General features: G+C 37.2%; 1 protein-coding gene across 11 annotated transcripts in view; it reads right to left on the bottom strand.

Annotated features, from left to right (window-relative positions):
• The window catches only part of plekha7a (pleckstrin homology domain containing, family A member 7a), a 119,725-nt gene that overhangs the window by 86,691 nt on the left and 13,684 nt on the right, over window positions 1–19,350 (bottom strand). Inside the window, exon 1 of one of the 11 annotated variants that reach the window (XM_067419012.1) lies at window positions 8,133–8,578. The exons of the other annotated variants lie outside the window; for them this stretch is intronic. Coding sequence (XP_067275113.1) covers window positions 8,133–8,206 — 74 coding nt within the window. The 5' untranslated portion in view covers window positions 8,207–8,578. Of the gene's footprint in view, window positions 1–8,132; window positions 8,579–19,350 lie in introns of those variants that run through there. 11 annotated transcript variants of the gene reach the window in all.

Genomic DNA, 19,350 nt, shown 5'->3' with positions numbered 1-19,350 from the left:
TAGTGATAATCACCATATTTATGATGAAACCATTACATTTCAAATTAATTTTGACATATAAATAAATATAATATTTATTGTTGCTACTGTTAAGCCATATTAAAAGTATAAGGAGACTTTTAAAAATATATTTTTTCTAAATTTTAAAATAAACATTTTATTGACAGTGTATTTCATTCTTTAATAAATTATTTGCTGAATTGATTGTTTTCAACAAGTATTAACTTTTACTTCACCTAAATTATTTGTATAATTATTTTCCCACAAAATGTGTTGCTCCATCAGTTCAATAAAAACACTTATTTTTCTGTACACTACGGGAGTCGTGTAAAGCATGCGTTTAAAGACCATTCAGTAACATAAAGCAACATTATTCTCAAATATTCACACATTGGAATTTTCACCACCCACCATGACATCTGAAATTATTCAAGACATTTACGATAAGCTCTCCCCCTCTATTTCCCCGGGTCTTCATGGAAGCTCTGTGCCCTCCTCAAGAAGCGCTGCTTTGCTGTATGAGTAAACAAAGTCTGTTTATATTTTCTCTCGAGTATTACATTTGCATTTAGGCGATTCCAGTAGGTGTCTCATCCATGTTCTTGTATGTGGCAGAAAGACAAATATATTGTTTCAGACCCTGAACCCAAACACCTGGTGCTTATCCACACACACACACACACACACTTCACACCAAAGTTATTTTTAGTCCTCTGTCATCCTACAAAGACAGATGATGCCCATTTTATTATTCTGCACAGCTCAATTCACATCGCTGTCAATATTTGCAGGGCTTCACATTCATTTGAATGAGAACTGAACTGCTGCTGGCCTTGACTCTTTTACAATGGCAGATTTACATTCTGTAATTTCACACAAAGCTAAGAGGGATTATAATGGATCTCCCAATTAAAGAGAGAAACATTCCTCAGCAACAATAAGAGACCTTCATAAATGACTAGCATGAATTAATAATAAAGATCTTGCACACATACACACATTGACAGACAGTAGGCAAGACCTATGCTGCTACTTGAGTCCCTTGTTGAAAAGCGACATTTAAATGTCAGACAGGCCATTTAGACGAAGGCGTGAGAAGTTTAGAGAACGAGATCATGAAATTATACATTTGTTGCCTTGTTTTTTCTTGTTTTTCATCTATAGTAAGGTTGTTTTTGAAAGTCTCTTATGCTCACCAAAGCATTTATTTGAGAAACAAAACAAAACAACAAAAACTGTACAATTGTGAAATATTAAAGGGGTCAAGAACTGCATTTTTCTATAATGTTTTATGTGGTGTACTTATAATATTAGCATGATTTTTATTTCAAAAATTCTCATAATTTGTGGAAAAAAAAGGAATTTTCCTAGCCTGACAAGCCAGAAACACTTTAAGATGTTTGGTCTGGAAACTCACCATTGACGGCTCAATCCGAGGGGCGGGATAAACGGTTGTCTTTCAAACTCCCTCTGCACGCGATAGGATAGCGCTACACCAACCAGAGCAACGAAGGTGAAGTGGAGCTAGTAGACAGATTAAACTTTCGCCGTATCCGGTCGGCAAAACTCAAAACACATCTACCGTTCTCAAGAATGACTTCAGTGCCGCTCTTTGTTCTTTTCTCAGAGAAAAGCTTAACTCGAAGTCTTCAAGAGTCGCAGTCAAAGCTGATTCGAAAGACCACCGTTCGCCAGTTTCTGTGTTTACTAGAAGCACGCAAGCGCAACTCAGCCGTCATTATGTTAAGCCCTGCCCACCGACTCTATACACGATGTGATTGGCCCGACCAGACTTTGGTTTTTACAGCTCAGAAGGGTATTGAGAGTTGCTAGACGATACTCGCGGCAGATTAGATGCTGCCGCTAGGGTGCGTCTAGATTTCTAGGCTACATTTTTCCTATTTTTCTTCCCTATTTTATCCCTCTGCTCTAAACGCTCTGTTTAAAGGGGCGTGTCTGCTGTGAGACTTAAGTGTAAACGCTCGCTGCTGTGATTGGCTGCTTGAGGCAACAGTGTAAACACTGCTGTGATTGGCTGACATTTATGCATATGAAATAGCATGTGGAACACTCGAAAACTTTTAGCATGATTTTACTATTACAGCTCTCAAGTTTAACTAATCATGAAAAGTGTTGATTATGGCATTATATGTAGATCTATAGCATTCAGATCATGACAGCCTAAAAGGTTGCAGTGAAGAGCATTAGCCGATCATAGACATGCTGAGCGCATGAATGCAGCGATCTCGTCATTCCAACTCGATTTCTGCACACTAATGAATGCTTTCATCATAACTAACAGTGCAAACACAATGTTAATAAGAGATTTGTTGATTATTTACAGGAGTTTTGGTGCAAGACCAGAACTAAGTCACTAATAGACTCATGCTGTTTGATTGACAGCTCCAGCGATTGCAAAATGAGCTTTCTTTGATCACTTTCTATATATAATTTAATCACAGTTTAAATAAAAGATCTTTTTTTATCCTACTAAGAGAAACAATGTGAAGTTGACTGTTTAGTCGCTGGTTTGATTTATTCCTGACACAAAGATCAAAGAACATCTGACTGTACATTAATCATAACATATCAGAAATCAGGCACTAGAATTAACACGGCTACTTACATGTTGTCACATTACTGTCAAGTCTATCTCGTAAAAGTGAAATGTATCGAATACAAATAAATTATGCTTAACTGAGACATTGACATTGTTGAAAATAAATAACCACATTGCCAGCATTAGGATACTTTGAAAGGTAATGTTATTTTTAGTCCAGTGATCCTGTATCGCTCTTCTCTCATTATCATCTCACTAACACGCCAGTGGGTGGGGCCAGAGTTGTAATGAGGAAGTAGCTGTTGATTTTCTTCTGTCTTTCACCTATAGATATAGCACTTATAGCACATTCCCCAATGAGTCGTTCTCTAGGCTTAGTTTCAATGTAAAGCTGTATTTGGACTAACAAGGAAGTTTTCAGTTCTGAAATTTACAGGATATACTTATAGTATGATGACCTCTTATATGTCAAAAGTTAAAGGAAAATTAGATTTCACACTCCATGACCCTTTTAAAAATATATTTATATGTATATATTTCATTTAAAATACATTTAAAATAAATTATATATATATATATATATATATATATATATATATATATATATATATATATATATATATATATATATATATATATACACTCTGAAATAAGAATCATAATACAATATCACATTCAAATTTGCTTTAAATAAACGTATCTTGTTTTAAAGATGTATCTATGTATTGTTGAACACAACACTAAAGCAAGCAGAACACATGACAGATATGGCGCACTGCATTCATGGCAAACCATCTTCCTCTCGCATCACATGATATATGACATCACAGCTAAAAATCCCAGCAGGTTCCCTTTAACCAATAAACAGCTAAACTGCTCAATTAGTCCTACCTTGCATGGATCAGTCCCAAGCAGCTCTGAAAACAGTTGCTTAGCATTTTTTAGCCCTCAGTGGATTCAAGGCTGACAATATCCCTTGCTGTAACATCTAATGTCCTCTCACAGAAATAAAAATGTTCCAGTTCATTGGCTGGATGTCCACTCATCCCAGAGAAAGAGACACGAATGAGTCACAAATCACATATCCACACATCTGGATCATCCCTCTGATCTTTGATCCTCTCAATCTTCTGGCGGCACTGGATAAATCACGGCTCCGCGTCACAACGTAAATTACAAGGCAGGATCCCGCTCAGATGAGCGTGGGACTTTTTTTAGCCCTCTTTTGGGGTCTCAGCATGGCCTCTCTGGGACCCATGCTGGAATGTGATTGGTTCGTGCAAATGCTAGTGAAGCAGATGGGCCCCCTGTGCAAATTCTGCTTTTTTGTAAATGGCACAGATAATCACACCAAAGACACTGCTGTAAGTTTTGTCTCAGAGCCCGGATCTAGTCATGAAGAGCTGCATTTATTATCAGCTCGGATATTACACTGCATATAAGAGGTCTCTGAGTACTGCATGATGGAAATCAAAGTGCAATTTAGTTCACTTAACAGATTGATTGATTATAAGTGGATGTGTTTGTCATGCACAGTGTGAGAGGAGGAACTAATGAAACTGTTGATCAATTATGAGGTACAGGCAAGTTATACGCCATCATATGAATGAGGTCAGACTGGTTAAGTCTGTTAAGATGAATCAGGACTTGAATCAAGATATCTGCTCTTTATCTCACACCTGCTGTGTGAACAAATCCATTCGCTGCAATCACAGAAACCACAACTACTGCACACATCCACGTAGTACATGCTAATGCAAAGACACAGATGTACACGTACTCCAAGTTTTCAAATCTAAAGTTGAACTTTTATATTCTACAGATTAGTACACAATAAAGCCTTCACAAAAACACAGTGGCTGAATGTGTGGTCATGATCACACTAATGAACCAATCACTGTGCTTAAGCTGGCCTTTACAGAGAGCAGAACCATATGTGCAGCAGATTTAAACACTGCTTTATGTATTATACAGATGATTCAATAACTCCCAAATTGCATCATGTTTGATTGATTGGTAGTTGAAGTCAAACTCAAAGCTTAAAGAAGTTTAAGGCCTTTAATGTAGGAGCTCAGATTAATGCATCCATCCATCCATTCTCCAAGCCCCTTATCCAGGGATGCTGGAGCCTAACACAGATCTGAATCTTAAATGTCTATAAATGTGTTACTTAACAGAGCAGATCATTACCATATTGATAAGTTAAACACAAGCCAAATACTACAAATGACTAGGTGTAGCCATGTTATTCTATTGTTAAAGATGAGATAAGACCAAAAAAGTGGTTACTCTCCCAACTCATCAACCGTTTTATGGGCAGGGGTTTTATGGGCAATTTCAGTTTATATCTGCAATTTCAAGCTAGCTACAATTTATTGACTTTTTAATTGCATGCATGCATTACATATTTTATGTAAAATTACTCAACTTGCCACTTTTACTAAGCATATATAGAAAAATCAAAGAGTAGGAATGCACAGATATGAAAATTTTGGCTGATACAGATAACTGCTAAATATATCAGCAACATTTTCTCATTGGCTGATAACATTAAAAATTAACATATCGTGCATCCCTACCAGAGAGATTGTAAAATTTACCAGATTGCTTGTAAGATGACACAATCCTTAAAGGTCCCATGGCATGAAATGTTCATTTTATGAGGTTTTTCAACATTAATATGAGTTCCCCTAGTCTGAATATTGTCCCCAGTGGCTAGAAATTTAGATCGGTGTAAACCGGGTTCTGGCTGTCTTTCTCTGTCTTTGAGAACATGAGAGCTCAGACGAGCCCATCTTGAATTCTCCTGTTATGACGTCATCAGGAAAGGTTTCCTCCCCTTCCTCGGCTTTGCCTGATTAGAGAATTAGTAGAGAATGGATTCAGTTTATCAGTCGCGATGTCAGCACAGACTTTACCATATGGATTCAACAGCACCGCCTCAAATAGTGAGTAGCAGTGTTCATTAATGCCTGATCTGGGATCAGTGATTTCTGTGTGTAGCTAATCATTCAAGTTCACACAGACTTTCTTTCTAAATCGTTTAATACTGTCAGTCCCACCGCTGGCCATCTTGATGAATCAGTGAATCAAGCCAGTGACTAAAACCATCAACTTCACGTCGTTTCTGTTAGTGGCATGAAACAAATCTGTTATTTAAATGATTAAACTACAGAGAGCGATCAAAGAACACTCTTTATTATGTTCGGATCTGTCAATCACAGGTATATCTGCAGTGCACTCTTGTCCAAACTGCCGTTATAATGAGTTACGTTGTTATGCTCAACAGAAGCTCTTACTGTATTTATGTCAATGTCGTGTTTGTTGTTAGTTGTGGTGAAAGCATTTTGTGAGAGAAATAACGTTGCAAAGTTCATAGAATAAGGGTCGGCGTGACTAGGACTCGTGTTTATTCAGAGCTCTCAGATACGAACAAAAACTCACGCTCACTCTGCTCTCAACAACTCGGTACAATAACACTTTCTCAGCAATCTTTCCCCAGCTCTCCGTCTCTCTCTGGACTGGAATACTTTGAAATACTCATTTCAAAAGCAAAGATGTCAACCAATCACAACAGTGGGTGTTTTCACTGAAGTCTCACAGCAGACACGCCCCTTGAAACAGAGCATTCAAGCCAGGGCTAATATCATTATAGACAAAAATGCCTTTTATTTCTAAATTATGATTTTTTTTTGATGTATAAGTAAAATGAATATAAGTTAACCTCAGGAAACATTATAAAATAATTAAAAAAATCCATGCCATGAGATCTTTAATGCAGTTTCCCAAGTTTTTGAAAGAACTGTCAGTGCCAGGTAAAAAATAAAGTAATGAATCTACTTCAAAAATCACGTAAGCGGTGCAACCAAAGTGACGCAGAACAAATTATAATCATTGAGGCTGTCTACACTGTATGTGGACCGGCACTATATTTCCAACAATAAACTGATGCCCCATTTTATTATAACTACAAGCGATCAATGCAACTTCTGACACAAATGACAAATGGATTGGATTGGATCTTTTGTTACCTCCAGTCTTGACAGCCTCAAGAAAAGAAAATATGACAATATCTCATCCTCAGATTCACCAGTACCACAGTGTGTTGTATGCCTCAAAATATTCGGACAGTATGAAGCCGAACAAGTTAAGATGCCACTTAAAAGACTTCACATCACAAACGCAGAGAACCCTATTGAAGTTGAGATGATGTAGTACTGTATTAGTTACAATGTAGATGGGGTCTTGAAAATATTTTCCTCTACAAAAGGGGGGCCTAGCATGCAGAAAAATGTTGGCAATGTGCCTTAACGGGATAGTTCACTCAAAAATGTAAATTATGTCATTTACTCACCAAATTGTTCCAAACCTGTTTGAATGTTTTTCTTTATTCTCATTTTCTTCAATATCTTTTATGTTCAGCAGAAGAAATTCATACAGGTTTGGAACAACTTGTGAGGGTGAGTAAATGGTGACAGAATTTACATTTTTGGGTGAGCTATGCCTTTAATGAAATAAAATCTTTAGCTCAAACCTCAAATTTGTAGTCCTAGAGAAGAGTGGATGAAATGTTACTCAAAATCAGCCAAGCAACACTTTCATCCAAGCATTATCAGGTGATTTTAAAGTAAAGCACTATCATATGGTGGGTAAACAAATGCTAGAGAAGTAGGACTATTTTATGTAAAATAAAACAAATGTAGGTCACACTGACTTTTCAGTCTTTAGCTAGGGAAAGTGAATGGTAAATGCATTATGCTGATAGAAGATATTAAAGATGCACCTCACAATAATGGGTTTGGCATAATTATCTTGATGCAGCTCAAAACAAAGTGGAGTAAACCAACCCGTGCTGTGCTTCTGAAAGTACACAGAAACAAAGAAACTCTAAACTAACAGAAGAATTTCCACAGAATCACGGAAATGCATCCGAGCCAAAAGCCTGCACTGAGTAAATAATGCAAGAACAATCTCTTTTTAAGCAATCAGGAAAGAGTTATCAGAAAAGTAAACACACTTGCAGAAGTATTTGACCTCGAGATTGGTATGTTTCAGCTGGTATTCAAGAAATACAAAACCTTCAGTCAGGAGGACAATGAAATATGGAGGCATGCCGTCAGACATTAAAGCATACTATACACCTTCACGGAGAGATAAAAGGGCACTAAAGCAACAGGGAGTGAAACATGTATGACATGTTTTTGTGCATCACGTCTTCCCTTCCAGAGAACTCCCTCAACTTGCCAGTTCAACAGGACCTGCTGGAATTCCACAATGTCTTGCCTTAAATAAAGCAGTTCTCATTCATTCTCACCGCGGTGTAATCCCTGCCCCAGACGCACGTGATTTAGATTTAATCTAGTTTTATCCAACTAAAACCTGCCAAACGGTTTCAGCATCAACAGCCAGGCACATCCATCCTGACATGACCCCTCGGCAGCATTCTGTGGACACTCCCCATTACAGGAAGAGGAAAATGAGTGTGAAATCTGTAAACAGTGTCGCCAAAATCCAATTCAACACATCATTAACATTCAATGCGATCTAAAATAAAAGAGGAAGGCCAACCCACCTGTAGGGTACATGGTAAAAGGGGTGAGCGGGATGAGGTTGGTAGTGGTTGGAATATCCTGACTGGCTCCACATGTTTAATCCAAACAGCTCCAAGTGCCAAACTTCCAAACGAATGACTGGATAACTGACGCTTACAGAAAGACCTGTTCCGTTGCTTTCATTTTAATAACAAAGTAAATGCAGGCTTCATTAAGGGAGGAAAATAATGCAAGAAAGGTAACGAATAAGTCTGAGTAAAAAAAAGAAAGAGTCCCGAGAAGAGCCCTAACGTTCCAGAATCTAAATCCCATCCATTTCTCAGGAGAGAGCAGCAGAGAGGTCCATGGCCGTCAAAACACAGAATAGGTAAAACCAACACGTTTAGCCGTTGAAGCAGGCAAAGGCGTAAGCATCGTGATTTTGCTGTCTGTGTGGAGTCTCCTATCTCCGACGTTCCTGTTTCCTCACCAGCCACACACACACAAATACACACACACACATACATACACACCAGTCTTCTGCTCTGACGTACCTCTGCACACACTCACGGGGAGGAGGGAGAGAGGAAGGGAGGGGTGAAAAGAGTGAACCTACTCTTTTTGAATCTCTGCCTGTCTCTCTCACAGGCAGGATGTGCAGTGTTGTTGGAGGGAAAGATAGACTGGGCACAGGATGGGAAATATATCTTAATGAAAGAGTGAGCGAATGATCTGGACATTTTTTAGCTCAATACTCTGAGAAAAGAAAAGTCACTGACTGGGTCTGAAACTGAAAGCTGCTGCCACACAGGATATACGTTGGTTTCTGCGTTCCAATATGCTGTCTTTTTCTCTGTTCTTTCAATGTAAACGTGCATCGTAATTTTTAATCATAATGTCATAATTTGATCTTCCAGTGAAACAGACCTTTGGTGACATGCAGGACTTCTCCGATCATTAAGGGTGTGTTAACACCTGGCATGATTGCTTTGTTAGTGTGGTTCATTTAAATAAGTGTGAACGCTGCCACTGGAACCCTGGTGTGATGTGCACCAAAGAGGACCGAGACCGCTTAAAAGATGCTTCTCGTTCCGTTTCCAAACCAACTGTGGTGCGATCTGAACGAATTATAAATGCAAGACGGACAAAGACATGTAAACGAACCAAAAACAGGACATGATGTCCCAATATGCGGCCCTTAAAAGGACAGAATGCTCAAGCACACCTGTTTTTTCTAGTCATAGTCATGAGTTTGGGCATCACAGTTTGGTACAGGCGTCAGAACCGCATCTCCTCAGCAGCAGACAGTGTGTGTGTGCGTGTGTGTGCGTGTGTGCGTGTGCGCCTGTTTATGTGGTTTATGTGGATACAAATTTGTATAACTACATGGATATTACACTGGTATTACACTATAAATGTGGTTTATGAGGACATTTCAAATGAAATACTAAATGATGTTTTTTTGAGAAAGTAAAAATGCAGAATGTTTCCTGTGATGGGTAGGTTTAGTGGTAGGGGCAGTGTAAGGGGACAGAAAATACGTTTTGTACGGTATAAAATCAATTACGCCTATGGAGAATCCCTGTAAACATCATAAACCAACGTGTGTGTGTGTGTGTGTGTGTGTGTGTGTGTGTGTGTGTGTGTGTGTGTGTGTGTGTGTGTGTGTGTGTGTGTGTGTGTGTGTGTGTGTGTGTGTGTGTGTGTGTGTGTGTGTGAGAGAGACAGGAATTCCTGCCACTGTTTTGACTCCTTTACACATTTTATAAGCTCTTCACAAGTTCAAAATAGCATCATATGTAGGCTATACACACATACAACGAGCACATTTAGCCCAGCACACAGCATTGTTTTGGCTGTTCAGTAAGTTCCGTTGCAAAATATACGTCATAAAAGTAGACCAATCAGGATGTGAACCTGAGGGTGCTCTCACATTTGTAGTTCATTTGGTCCAAACCAAGGGCAAACAATCATACATTGTTGCATTTTTCAGCTTTTTTGGTTCCTTTTCACACAACACTTAATTTTTTGGTCCGAACCAGTTGAAATTAACCAAAACGCAGGCACATGGCCTATTTCCTAAACTGCTTTTCGATTGGTCAGAATTTATGCGTGGGAAAATTCCAACAGAAAAGGAAAAGCCAGCAAACTATAACACTATGAAGAGACGACTGCGCGGGCTGGTTTTGTCCCTGGCCATAATCTACTACATTGTGTGTATTTACCTCAGTATGCAAACATTACCTTTCTATAATGATGCGCGGATGCGACCGTAAAACAACGTTCTAATGCACTGCAAACAAAGCGGAGGCGTGCATTTATTATTCATAACTCTGACATGCTCATCTTCCGAAAATATTGCCAACGATCTATTAGGTAATAATGTCATGCACATAATGTCAGCGCAGCTGACTTCAAGGAGGTCTCGGTACGCTTGTTTGGTCCGCTTTTGGTGCGCACCCGAGTGCGATTGCTGCTTTCACACCTGACCAAACAACCGCACCAAAGAGGGAAATGAACTCTAGTACGATTCAACCGAACTAAATGAGGCAGTGTGAAAGCACCCTGATAGTGCTTTTAGATTTGGTATCTTTAGGTACGGTGTTAAAATGCCAATGTGAACGTAAAGTAGACCAGGACTAAATAATGTTTGCTTGTTTGTTTTGGTACGAACCAAGAAAACCAAGAACCAAAAAATGCATCTTAGGCCTTCAAAGTTAAAACGTTAGCTCCATAAAGCAGAGATTAATATAGGAGTACATATTTCATAGTCCAGATATGCCTTGTTTTTAATTAGTATCAGCACAAAGAAGCATTAAAATAACTATATTAAAAATACTTATTCCTGCTATAAAATAATCATTCCTGCTGTGTCTACTTTTAAGTTGTCTTAAAGTTGGCATGAAATGAAAATTCTTACAAAGTTTAGTAAATGCATGTTATGGAATGATTAGTCCATGTACGTTTATTTTTTTAATATTATTTCAATCAAAATGTCAACTTCTTCCAGTAAAAATGACAGCTTTCTCTGGACTTCTCCATTTAGTCCACTTAGTCCCTGGAGAATTATGAATATTATGAATAGAAGCACACAATTGTGATATTCGTCAAAAATAAATAAAATTACATGCGTGATTGATGCAGAATTTTTATTTCTAAAGGTGCATTGAACGTAAATTGCGATAATCTTTTCTTCCCTATTGTGACGTTTCTTTGAGTGAAACGGCATCACAAACAAGGACAAATGTAGGCGGTAATTAATTTTGTCCATCAGTAATTGATTGGATAGTTGGATGGTGGAGTTTTGCTATTGGTGGATGTCATGTGAGTGACAGGTTGTCATCAGAAGGGAGGGGAAGTTATTTTGATCAGAGATTACAAATTTAAAGGGCAAATGTTCACAGAAAATATTTTATAATAAATATTGCAATAATCTATAAATTGTCAATTTCTTTGTCAATTCTACACCTGTATGGTGTGAAGGTTATTTTTGTAAAATCAATATTAGAAATGAATCAGAGATCAACAGAAAGACAGATGCGTATTTGAAATATTCTTCTTTAAAGAGGACAGATCTTCCTATTCTCCATGTGCAATTACACAGAAATCCCTCCTTGGGGCATTGAAGGGTTGTCTGTGCTTTATTTAAATCAGTGAGTAAGAGTTAGAGTAATGAGCTACATTAAATAAGCCACAGAGGTTAAGCTGGCTAGCCAGTGACTGGCACAATTATGTGTCCTCCATCACTATTGACCAGTGCCAGACATCAGCAACTACCTCATGATAACACATTGTGATGCATGCAATGCCCCATGATTCCATATATCACTATAATATCCTAATTTGCATCCTAATGCATTATAATATCCTACTTTGATCACGACTGAACCCGCACCAAACACACCACACTGTGTCACAGATTTTCCTTGAAGCTGTGCGCATCTTAATCACAGATGTTTGCGGTCATATGATTTGAATGTGCGGTCTGGTCAATGTTATCAGCTAAAGGGAAGTGTGTGATTAGTGACGTACACACAGCTTATCGGCAGCACACAGCAGTCTGAAGCACATACAGTCATCAAAGTCAATAGGACATCTTCCCCGATGTGTTAGGATTTGCGCTATAAATCTTACCAGCAGCCTCTTTCTCTGTGTATCAACACAGAAATCCAAGCTCACTGAGTTATGACCTTCTGTAGACTATTCTGGTACACCGAACAAGTTCAGACTTGCAAGAGATTATTAACCATTATTAACCATTGACGCCAATAAAGAACCATTATTTACACCATAAATAAAAGATACCGATCTTTCATTTGAAAGTCACGTTTCTAGCATCTGTAAAACTGCAATATACCATCTTAAAAATATATCTAAATTATGGTACATACTTTCAATGCAAAATGCTGAACAGTGTAGGCTAGCTCAAGGCTAGATTCTTGTCTTTCTCTACTGGGTGGTTGCCCAGCTCGCTTAATAAATAAACTTCAACTAGTCCAAAACACAGCAGCTCGAGTTCTTACTGGAACCAGGAAGAACGATCATATTATCCCAGTTCTGTCAACACTGCACTGGCTCCCTATTAAACATTACATACATTTTAAAATCTTGCTTATTACTTACAAAGCACTAAATGGTTTAGCTCCCCAGTACTTAAGCGAGCTCTTAATACATTATACTCCATCACGTCTATTGCGGTCTCAAAACTCTGGCCAGTTGATAATATCTAGAATATCTAAATCAACTGCAGGCGGTCAATGTCAATCCTTTTCCTATTTAGCACCTAAACTCTCTTCCTAGCATTGTTCGGAAAGCAGATACACTCTGTCAATTTAAATCTAAACTAAAACCGCATCTCTTTACTATGGCATACACATAGAACATTTTTAACTTGCATTATTCAAATCAATTGACTGATTGTTAGGCTGCATTAACTAGGTCAGCCGGAACCGGGAACACTTCCCATAACACCAGATGTATTCGTAGCATCATAAGAAGAGTGGCATCTACACTAACGTTAGTCTCTCTGTTTATCCCAAGGTTTACTGCAGTCGGCCGGATCCAGGCCATGTCCAGTTCGGATGGTGAACCTGCGCACAGACATGATCAGCGCATCCTGGAGTGTCTGCTGAAAGCGTGTCAATTGGTGTCTCCTCTGAATTTGCCTCACCGGCACGTCATCCTCAATAAACCTGTCTCCGGCGCGACGACTTCAAATATTTCAAATATTCCTATTCTTGTGTAATCAAAACACCATCCTAAATAAACTTGTCTCTTGCGTGATACCCAGAAATTTTGAATATTCCGATCTAATATAATTTTTGACCTGTAAGGTTGCGGAATAATAATCATACACTGTTTGTTAATAGGCCAGAGGAGAACTGGCACCCCGACTGAGTCTGGTTTCTCCCAAGGTTTATTTTTTCCATCATGCCCTGATGGAGCTTTGGTTACTTTGGTTTGGCTTGCTCAATTGGGGACACTAAAATTATGATCCAAGTTATTCAACTAAATATACAAATAAAATGAATTTATTAGGTCTTATTTAATTCTATAAACTATAATACAGATCTACCAACATTGTCGCTATATGATAAATTGAAATGAGTTGATAACATCACTGTTTTCTCCAGAATTTTGTTGCAATTTTGTCCTGTTTGACACTGTGAAGCTACTTTGACACAATCGTCATTGTAAAAGTGCTATATAAATAAAGTTGATTGATTGATTGATTGATTGATTGATTTTAAAGAGTGCACTACCGTTCAAACATTTTGGGATGTAAGACCCGTTTAGACCTGGGTGTGAGAAATTTAAAGAATGAGGAGATGTAAATACTAGTCAAAAAGCTAAAATCGATACATAAAAAAATATATATATATATATTAAAAATATATAAATTAAAAAAAAAAAAATAATAAAAAAAAAAAAAAATATATATATATATATATATATATATATATATATATATATATATATATATATATATATATATATATATATATATATATATATATATATATATATTCAGCTGAATATTCAGTATCATTATTCCAGTCTTCAGTGTCACATGATCCTTCAGAAATCATTCTAATTTGATGATTTGCTGCTCAAGAAACATTTCTTATTATTATCAATGTTGTAAACTGTAACTGTTTTTGGGGAAACTGATACATTTTTTTCAGTATTCTTTGATGAATATAAAGTCCAAAAGAACAGCATTTATTTGAAATAGTAAAAACTTTAACATAGTTGCAAAAAAAACAACAACTAACTTTTGGTTAAAGGGACGGTTAATTGCCCCTTTTAACAAGATGCAAAATAAGTTAAAATAAAATAATGTATGTAAAGGTTTAGTTAAATACCCCACAGATCAATTTTCAGTGCATGTTAAAATTGTCACTTTTTGAGGTTGAGCAAAAACATGCTGTTTTTGTGTGTTCCTTTAAATGCAAATGAGCTGCTGCTCACGAGGCGGAGCTTCAATATCTCCAGTTAGCAGCTCTGATTACCTCATGCTGACAAGCAATGAAACTGTTCAGCCTTTTATGTTCAAACTGGAGTCATGCATGATGAAGAGACTTGAGAAGAAGTGACAAGATATAGAATTAGACAGGACGTTTCTGAATGGTTAGTTGATGAATTTAATGAAGCTGATGTGAAGTTACTATCTTTAAGTCATTGATTATATTCTGTCATGATAATCTCACCCCCTTTGTTGTGTTCTTGGGGTCAGGGTTTATGTCAATTTTAGGGTTAGTGATGTCATTAACCTGCTGTGAATAAGCTCATTGTAGTCATTCTACCAGCTGTTTGTTGTAGTCCTTGAAAAGTGATTTCTTTAAAAGAAAATATCTCCCTTTGCATTGAGCTGTGAGCGTCATAGCATTGAATGTCCAAACAGCAACATTACACACTAACTAAAGTTAAAAAAGTGAAATCATAATCAACCACCCCTTTAACTGAATGGGTCATTGCCGAATAAAAGTATTGATTTCTTAAAACTTTAATTTAACGGAGCCCAAACTTTTGAACTGTAGTATAGTGGCATTTACACAATGCAAATTCAACACAGCATCTAAACATATACTTCAGTCAAAAAAGTATGGTGTATCTTTACTACTGCCGTCTCAAGAGCATTTATGAACCAGATATTTTATTCCAGATCTCAGCAGACTCACAGACCTTACTATTTTTAAACATTGTACTACAAGATAGCCTACAGGGCTTAACCACACTATTCCAAAAACAGTAATGCTCATGAACGGTACAAGACAGAGAAATATTAGACAGTAATAGCAGTAGAAATCTGGAATCAATTGAAAGCTTACTGCAGCTGAGATGAAATGTGATTCAATTAAATAAGTCTTGAAAACTGTATTAAAACAAGTAACAGACATTGATATTCAACATCATAATCAATGACTAAATTGATCTCCCAATGTAAATCTTCTGCTTCCCTGTCAATACGGGTAATGTAAAGAATATCACGAGACTCTTGTTACAGAATCAAATAAAAGGCAAATACTAGGTAGGCTACTTTTCTGAAAGAACCTCGTGATGCTTATGTATGCTATGATGCATGTGGCAGAATCCAAAATCTGTCAATGTGTGTGTGTGCTTTTTTCATAACAGCTATAAAAATGTGCCATGAACCAGTCGACCATCATCTTTCATTAAAGCTCTATTAACCTCCATTACCTCCTTAAACAAACAGTCACTGACCTAGTTAATAAAAGACATTGCAACATCAAAGGTTCAACTTTAAACGAAATATGGATGCACTAAATCAAAGTTTTCACAGACCGGGAAAATCTTCATTTCACAGGCTTTGGACTTCACTGAACAGCTGAAATTGGGATAATCGCTCACTGTGGAAGGTGTCTGTGGGGAAGATTTTTTTATGTTATATAAACAGGCCAAATGTCTTGAGGCCACACTTTGAGAAGGCATCTGATTCCTTCTCAGTCCTGTTAAAATAGGCATAGACACTTTGGGATGTAAACAGTACTGTACAAATAAATATATCATACATGAATTAGTCATATAATGGTAATTGCTAATTACAAAAGTTATGAGTAGACAACCTTTCAACAATTTATTGGAAGTGACTATAGTGATTTTTTCTTTAATTTACCTTATAGGGTTTCAAAGTGCTTTTTCTATGGTGGAAACTGCTAGAATTTCATATAACAATAATGCACATTATAGCACTTTACTACATTGCTGTCCAAACACGGTCCTGCAGGGTCACTGCCCTCCAGAGTTTAACTCAAACTTGCCTCAACACCTGCCTAGAAGTTTCTAGAATAGATGGCATGCACTGACGTCACTTTCCTGCCGGCACATCCCCCTTCAGCCGGACTGAGTGTCTGTCAAAAGAGCTGCTGCATGACTGGATTTAAAACTCGATGTAAAACAAATGATTTTCAGTTTAAATTTGGTTGGCTCAATATAAGTGTTACTTATCAAGTCAAGTCTAAATCTGTGTGGTCGCTTACATAAATTGTATACACCGATCAGGCATAACATTAATATTAAAATATATAAAATATAAAGTGTGGTTTCTGGCAGCAGAGCATTTAAGTCCTGTAAGTCCTTGTCAAACTCGCTCAAATCCTTACAATTGACCATTTTTCATGCTTCTAACACATCTTGAGGACAAAATGCAAAATCGCTCCTAATATGTCCCACCCACTAACAGCTGCTTTGATAAAAAGATAATCAGTGTTATTCACTTCACCTCAGTGGTCATAATGTTATGCCTCATCTGTGTATATATCGTCATAGTGTCCTGCCCTAAAACTTGTATCGTTTTTTTTTTTGCTGCCTGGAGTCCAGTTGTTTCTGTGAATTTCTGCGATCAGGTTGCTTTTCCTTCTGTATCTTTCAGCAGTCTATAAAAATACACCTCAGATTTCTCGCCAAATCGATTTGAACAGTCAATCTCAAAGCTCTTTCCCCCCCAAATTTTCTTTTTTTTAAGGCATTCATGCTGAAAACCAATGCTGCCTCAGTCTTTTTGCCACTCAGTGGACATACCCTCTGTAGTAAGACTTGGATTAGCTGGTTCAGGTGTGTTTATTTGGGGTTGGAGCTAATCTCTGCAGGATGGTGTTGCCCTCCAGGAGCAATATTGGACATCCCTGATTTACAACATCTCGTACAACTGCCTTGAACATGATTTCACCAAGTACATGTTCCACAAAGATGCTGATCCTGAAACAACATTCCAATCAGATTTGAGGGACAAGTTTACAGTTTATGTCAAGTTTAAGCTTACAACCAGGGTTAGTGCTTCTAAATCAGTGTTTTTCACCTATCATTTCCCTCTGCTTTAAGGGAGAATTTATGGGTAAGATTAGGTTTAGAGGTGGGATAGGGTTGGGACTATATTTTCAGATGTGAATGTTGTTCCATCCATGTAAATATCAACTAGGCAAAAATCACAGAAACCTACCTTGAATAGACCTTGAGGCGCATGAACAAAATCAGTCTACATGTAAAATTATTATTTTTTACTAGACAGACCAGAACGGTAATTTTGAAGTAAATTCACTTGCTTGTCATGTGACCCTGTTCTTGAAATTACCACTAATAGAAAATGTAACGCATAAATAAAAAATATGGATACCTTAAACCTGATTTTTTTTTCTGATAATGTGAGGTTTTAAATCTAGCATTTAGCAGTAGTTTTAATAATTTGCCTTATTATACAGATCAGTACAACAGTGCCACTAAGGCGGGATTTAATGATTCAGAAACAATGAAACAGCCTGGTGCTATCAAAGAGACTTCAAACAGCAATCATTATGAATAATTGAAGACACAGAAAGAACAGAGACCATTTTAGGCTGGATATTCTTCCAATAGCTTGGTCTTTATACAAAACCTCCCTATGCACAGATGACACATCCCACGACAATATCAATGTGCAGTGTCCCTGCTTTATCAAAGCAAATGTGAAGAAAATCCAAAACAACTGCACCTAAACATGACGACTTCTCGCTGGAATCATGTGAGGCGTCGCATTAGCGCAAACATCAAACAGAAGCCGGTCTCTTTCTGTCCTCATTAAAGACTTAAAGAAATATTTCAGCTGAAAACCAGAGCTTGAAGATGATCAGTAAACAAGAAGGGCAGACTTTTTACAGCATTCATGCTGCATAGGATGCATTAGATAAGGCTAAGAGATTTGCAAACAGGGTATAAAAATGACCAAGATCTTTGGTAATTCAAAGACGAATTGCAAATGAATTTGTTTACATTCCTGCAACTGTTGCAGTTTCATTCGACTGTAGTTAACTGGTATAATATAATGCATACATCTTAGAGAAACCCTCATTAGTACTAGATTGTCTAAAGAAATGGTACTTAGGCACCAAGTTTATACCAAAATAAAACCCCTTGATTAGCTGTTCATTCTTTTATTATTCATCATTTGGAGAGAAAAAAAATTGTTTTAAAACTTTTTTTGATTATAATTTTGTTGTTCCTCTGTTATCGTTATAACTATGGTGTGAACTTGCCTATTATCTTATAATTAGAATGAAATATTCTTTAAAGTTTTAATAATCAAAGTTATAAAACTATGACTAAAATATAAACAATATAATAATAATAACAATAATAATGTTACATTTATATAGCGCTTTTCTAGGCTATCTCCTCAACCACCACCAATGTGCAGCACCACCTGGATGATGCGACGGCGTACATATTACGCCAGAACGCCCACCACACACCAGCTGCATGGTGGAGAGGAGACAGAGTGATTAAGCCAATCATTATATGGGGATTATTAGGAGGCTTCCTAATAAAAAATATGTTTTTTTTGCAGTGACGTGTATTTGTTGGCAGTGATGTGTATTTGTTTCAGTGGTGTGTATTTGTTTGCAGTGATGTGTATTTGTTTCAGTGGTGTGTATTTGTTTCAGTGGTGTGTATTTGTTTCAGTGATGTGTATTTGTTTTCAGTGGTGTGTATTTGTTTTCAGTGGTGTGTATTTGTTTTCAGTGGTGTGTATTTGTTTGCAGTGATGTGTATTTGTTTGCAGTGATGTGTATTTGTTTCAGTGATGTGTATTTGTTTCAGTGGTGTGTATTTGTTTGCAGTGGTGTGTATTTGTTTCAGTGATGTGTATTTGTTTCAGTGGTGTGTATTTGTTTCAGTGATGTGTATTTGTTTCAGTGATGTGTATTTGTTTGCAGTGATGTGTATTTGTTTCAGTAGTGTGTATTTGTTTCAGTGATGTGTATT

The sequence above is a fragment of the Pseudorasbora parva genome, chromosome 16 (assembly GCF_024679245.1).
Source record: "Pseudorasbora parva isolate DD20220531a chromosome 16, ASM2467924v1, whole genome shotgun sequence".
NCBI lineage: Eukaryota > Metazoa > Chordata > Actinopteri > Cypriniformes > Gobionidae > Pseudorasbora > Pseudorasbora parva.
The sequence above is the reverse complement of the archived record's forward strand: the minus strand, read 5'-3'. Positions and strand labels throughout refer to the sequence as shown.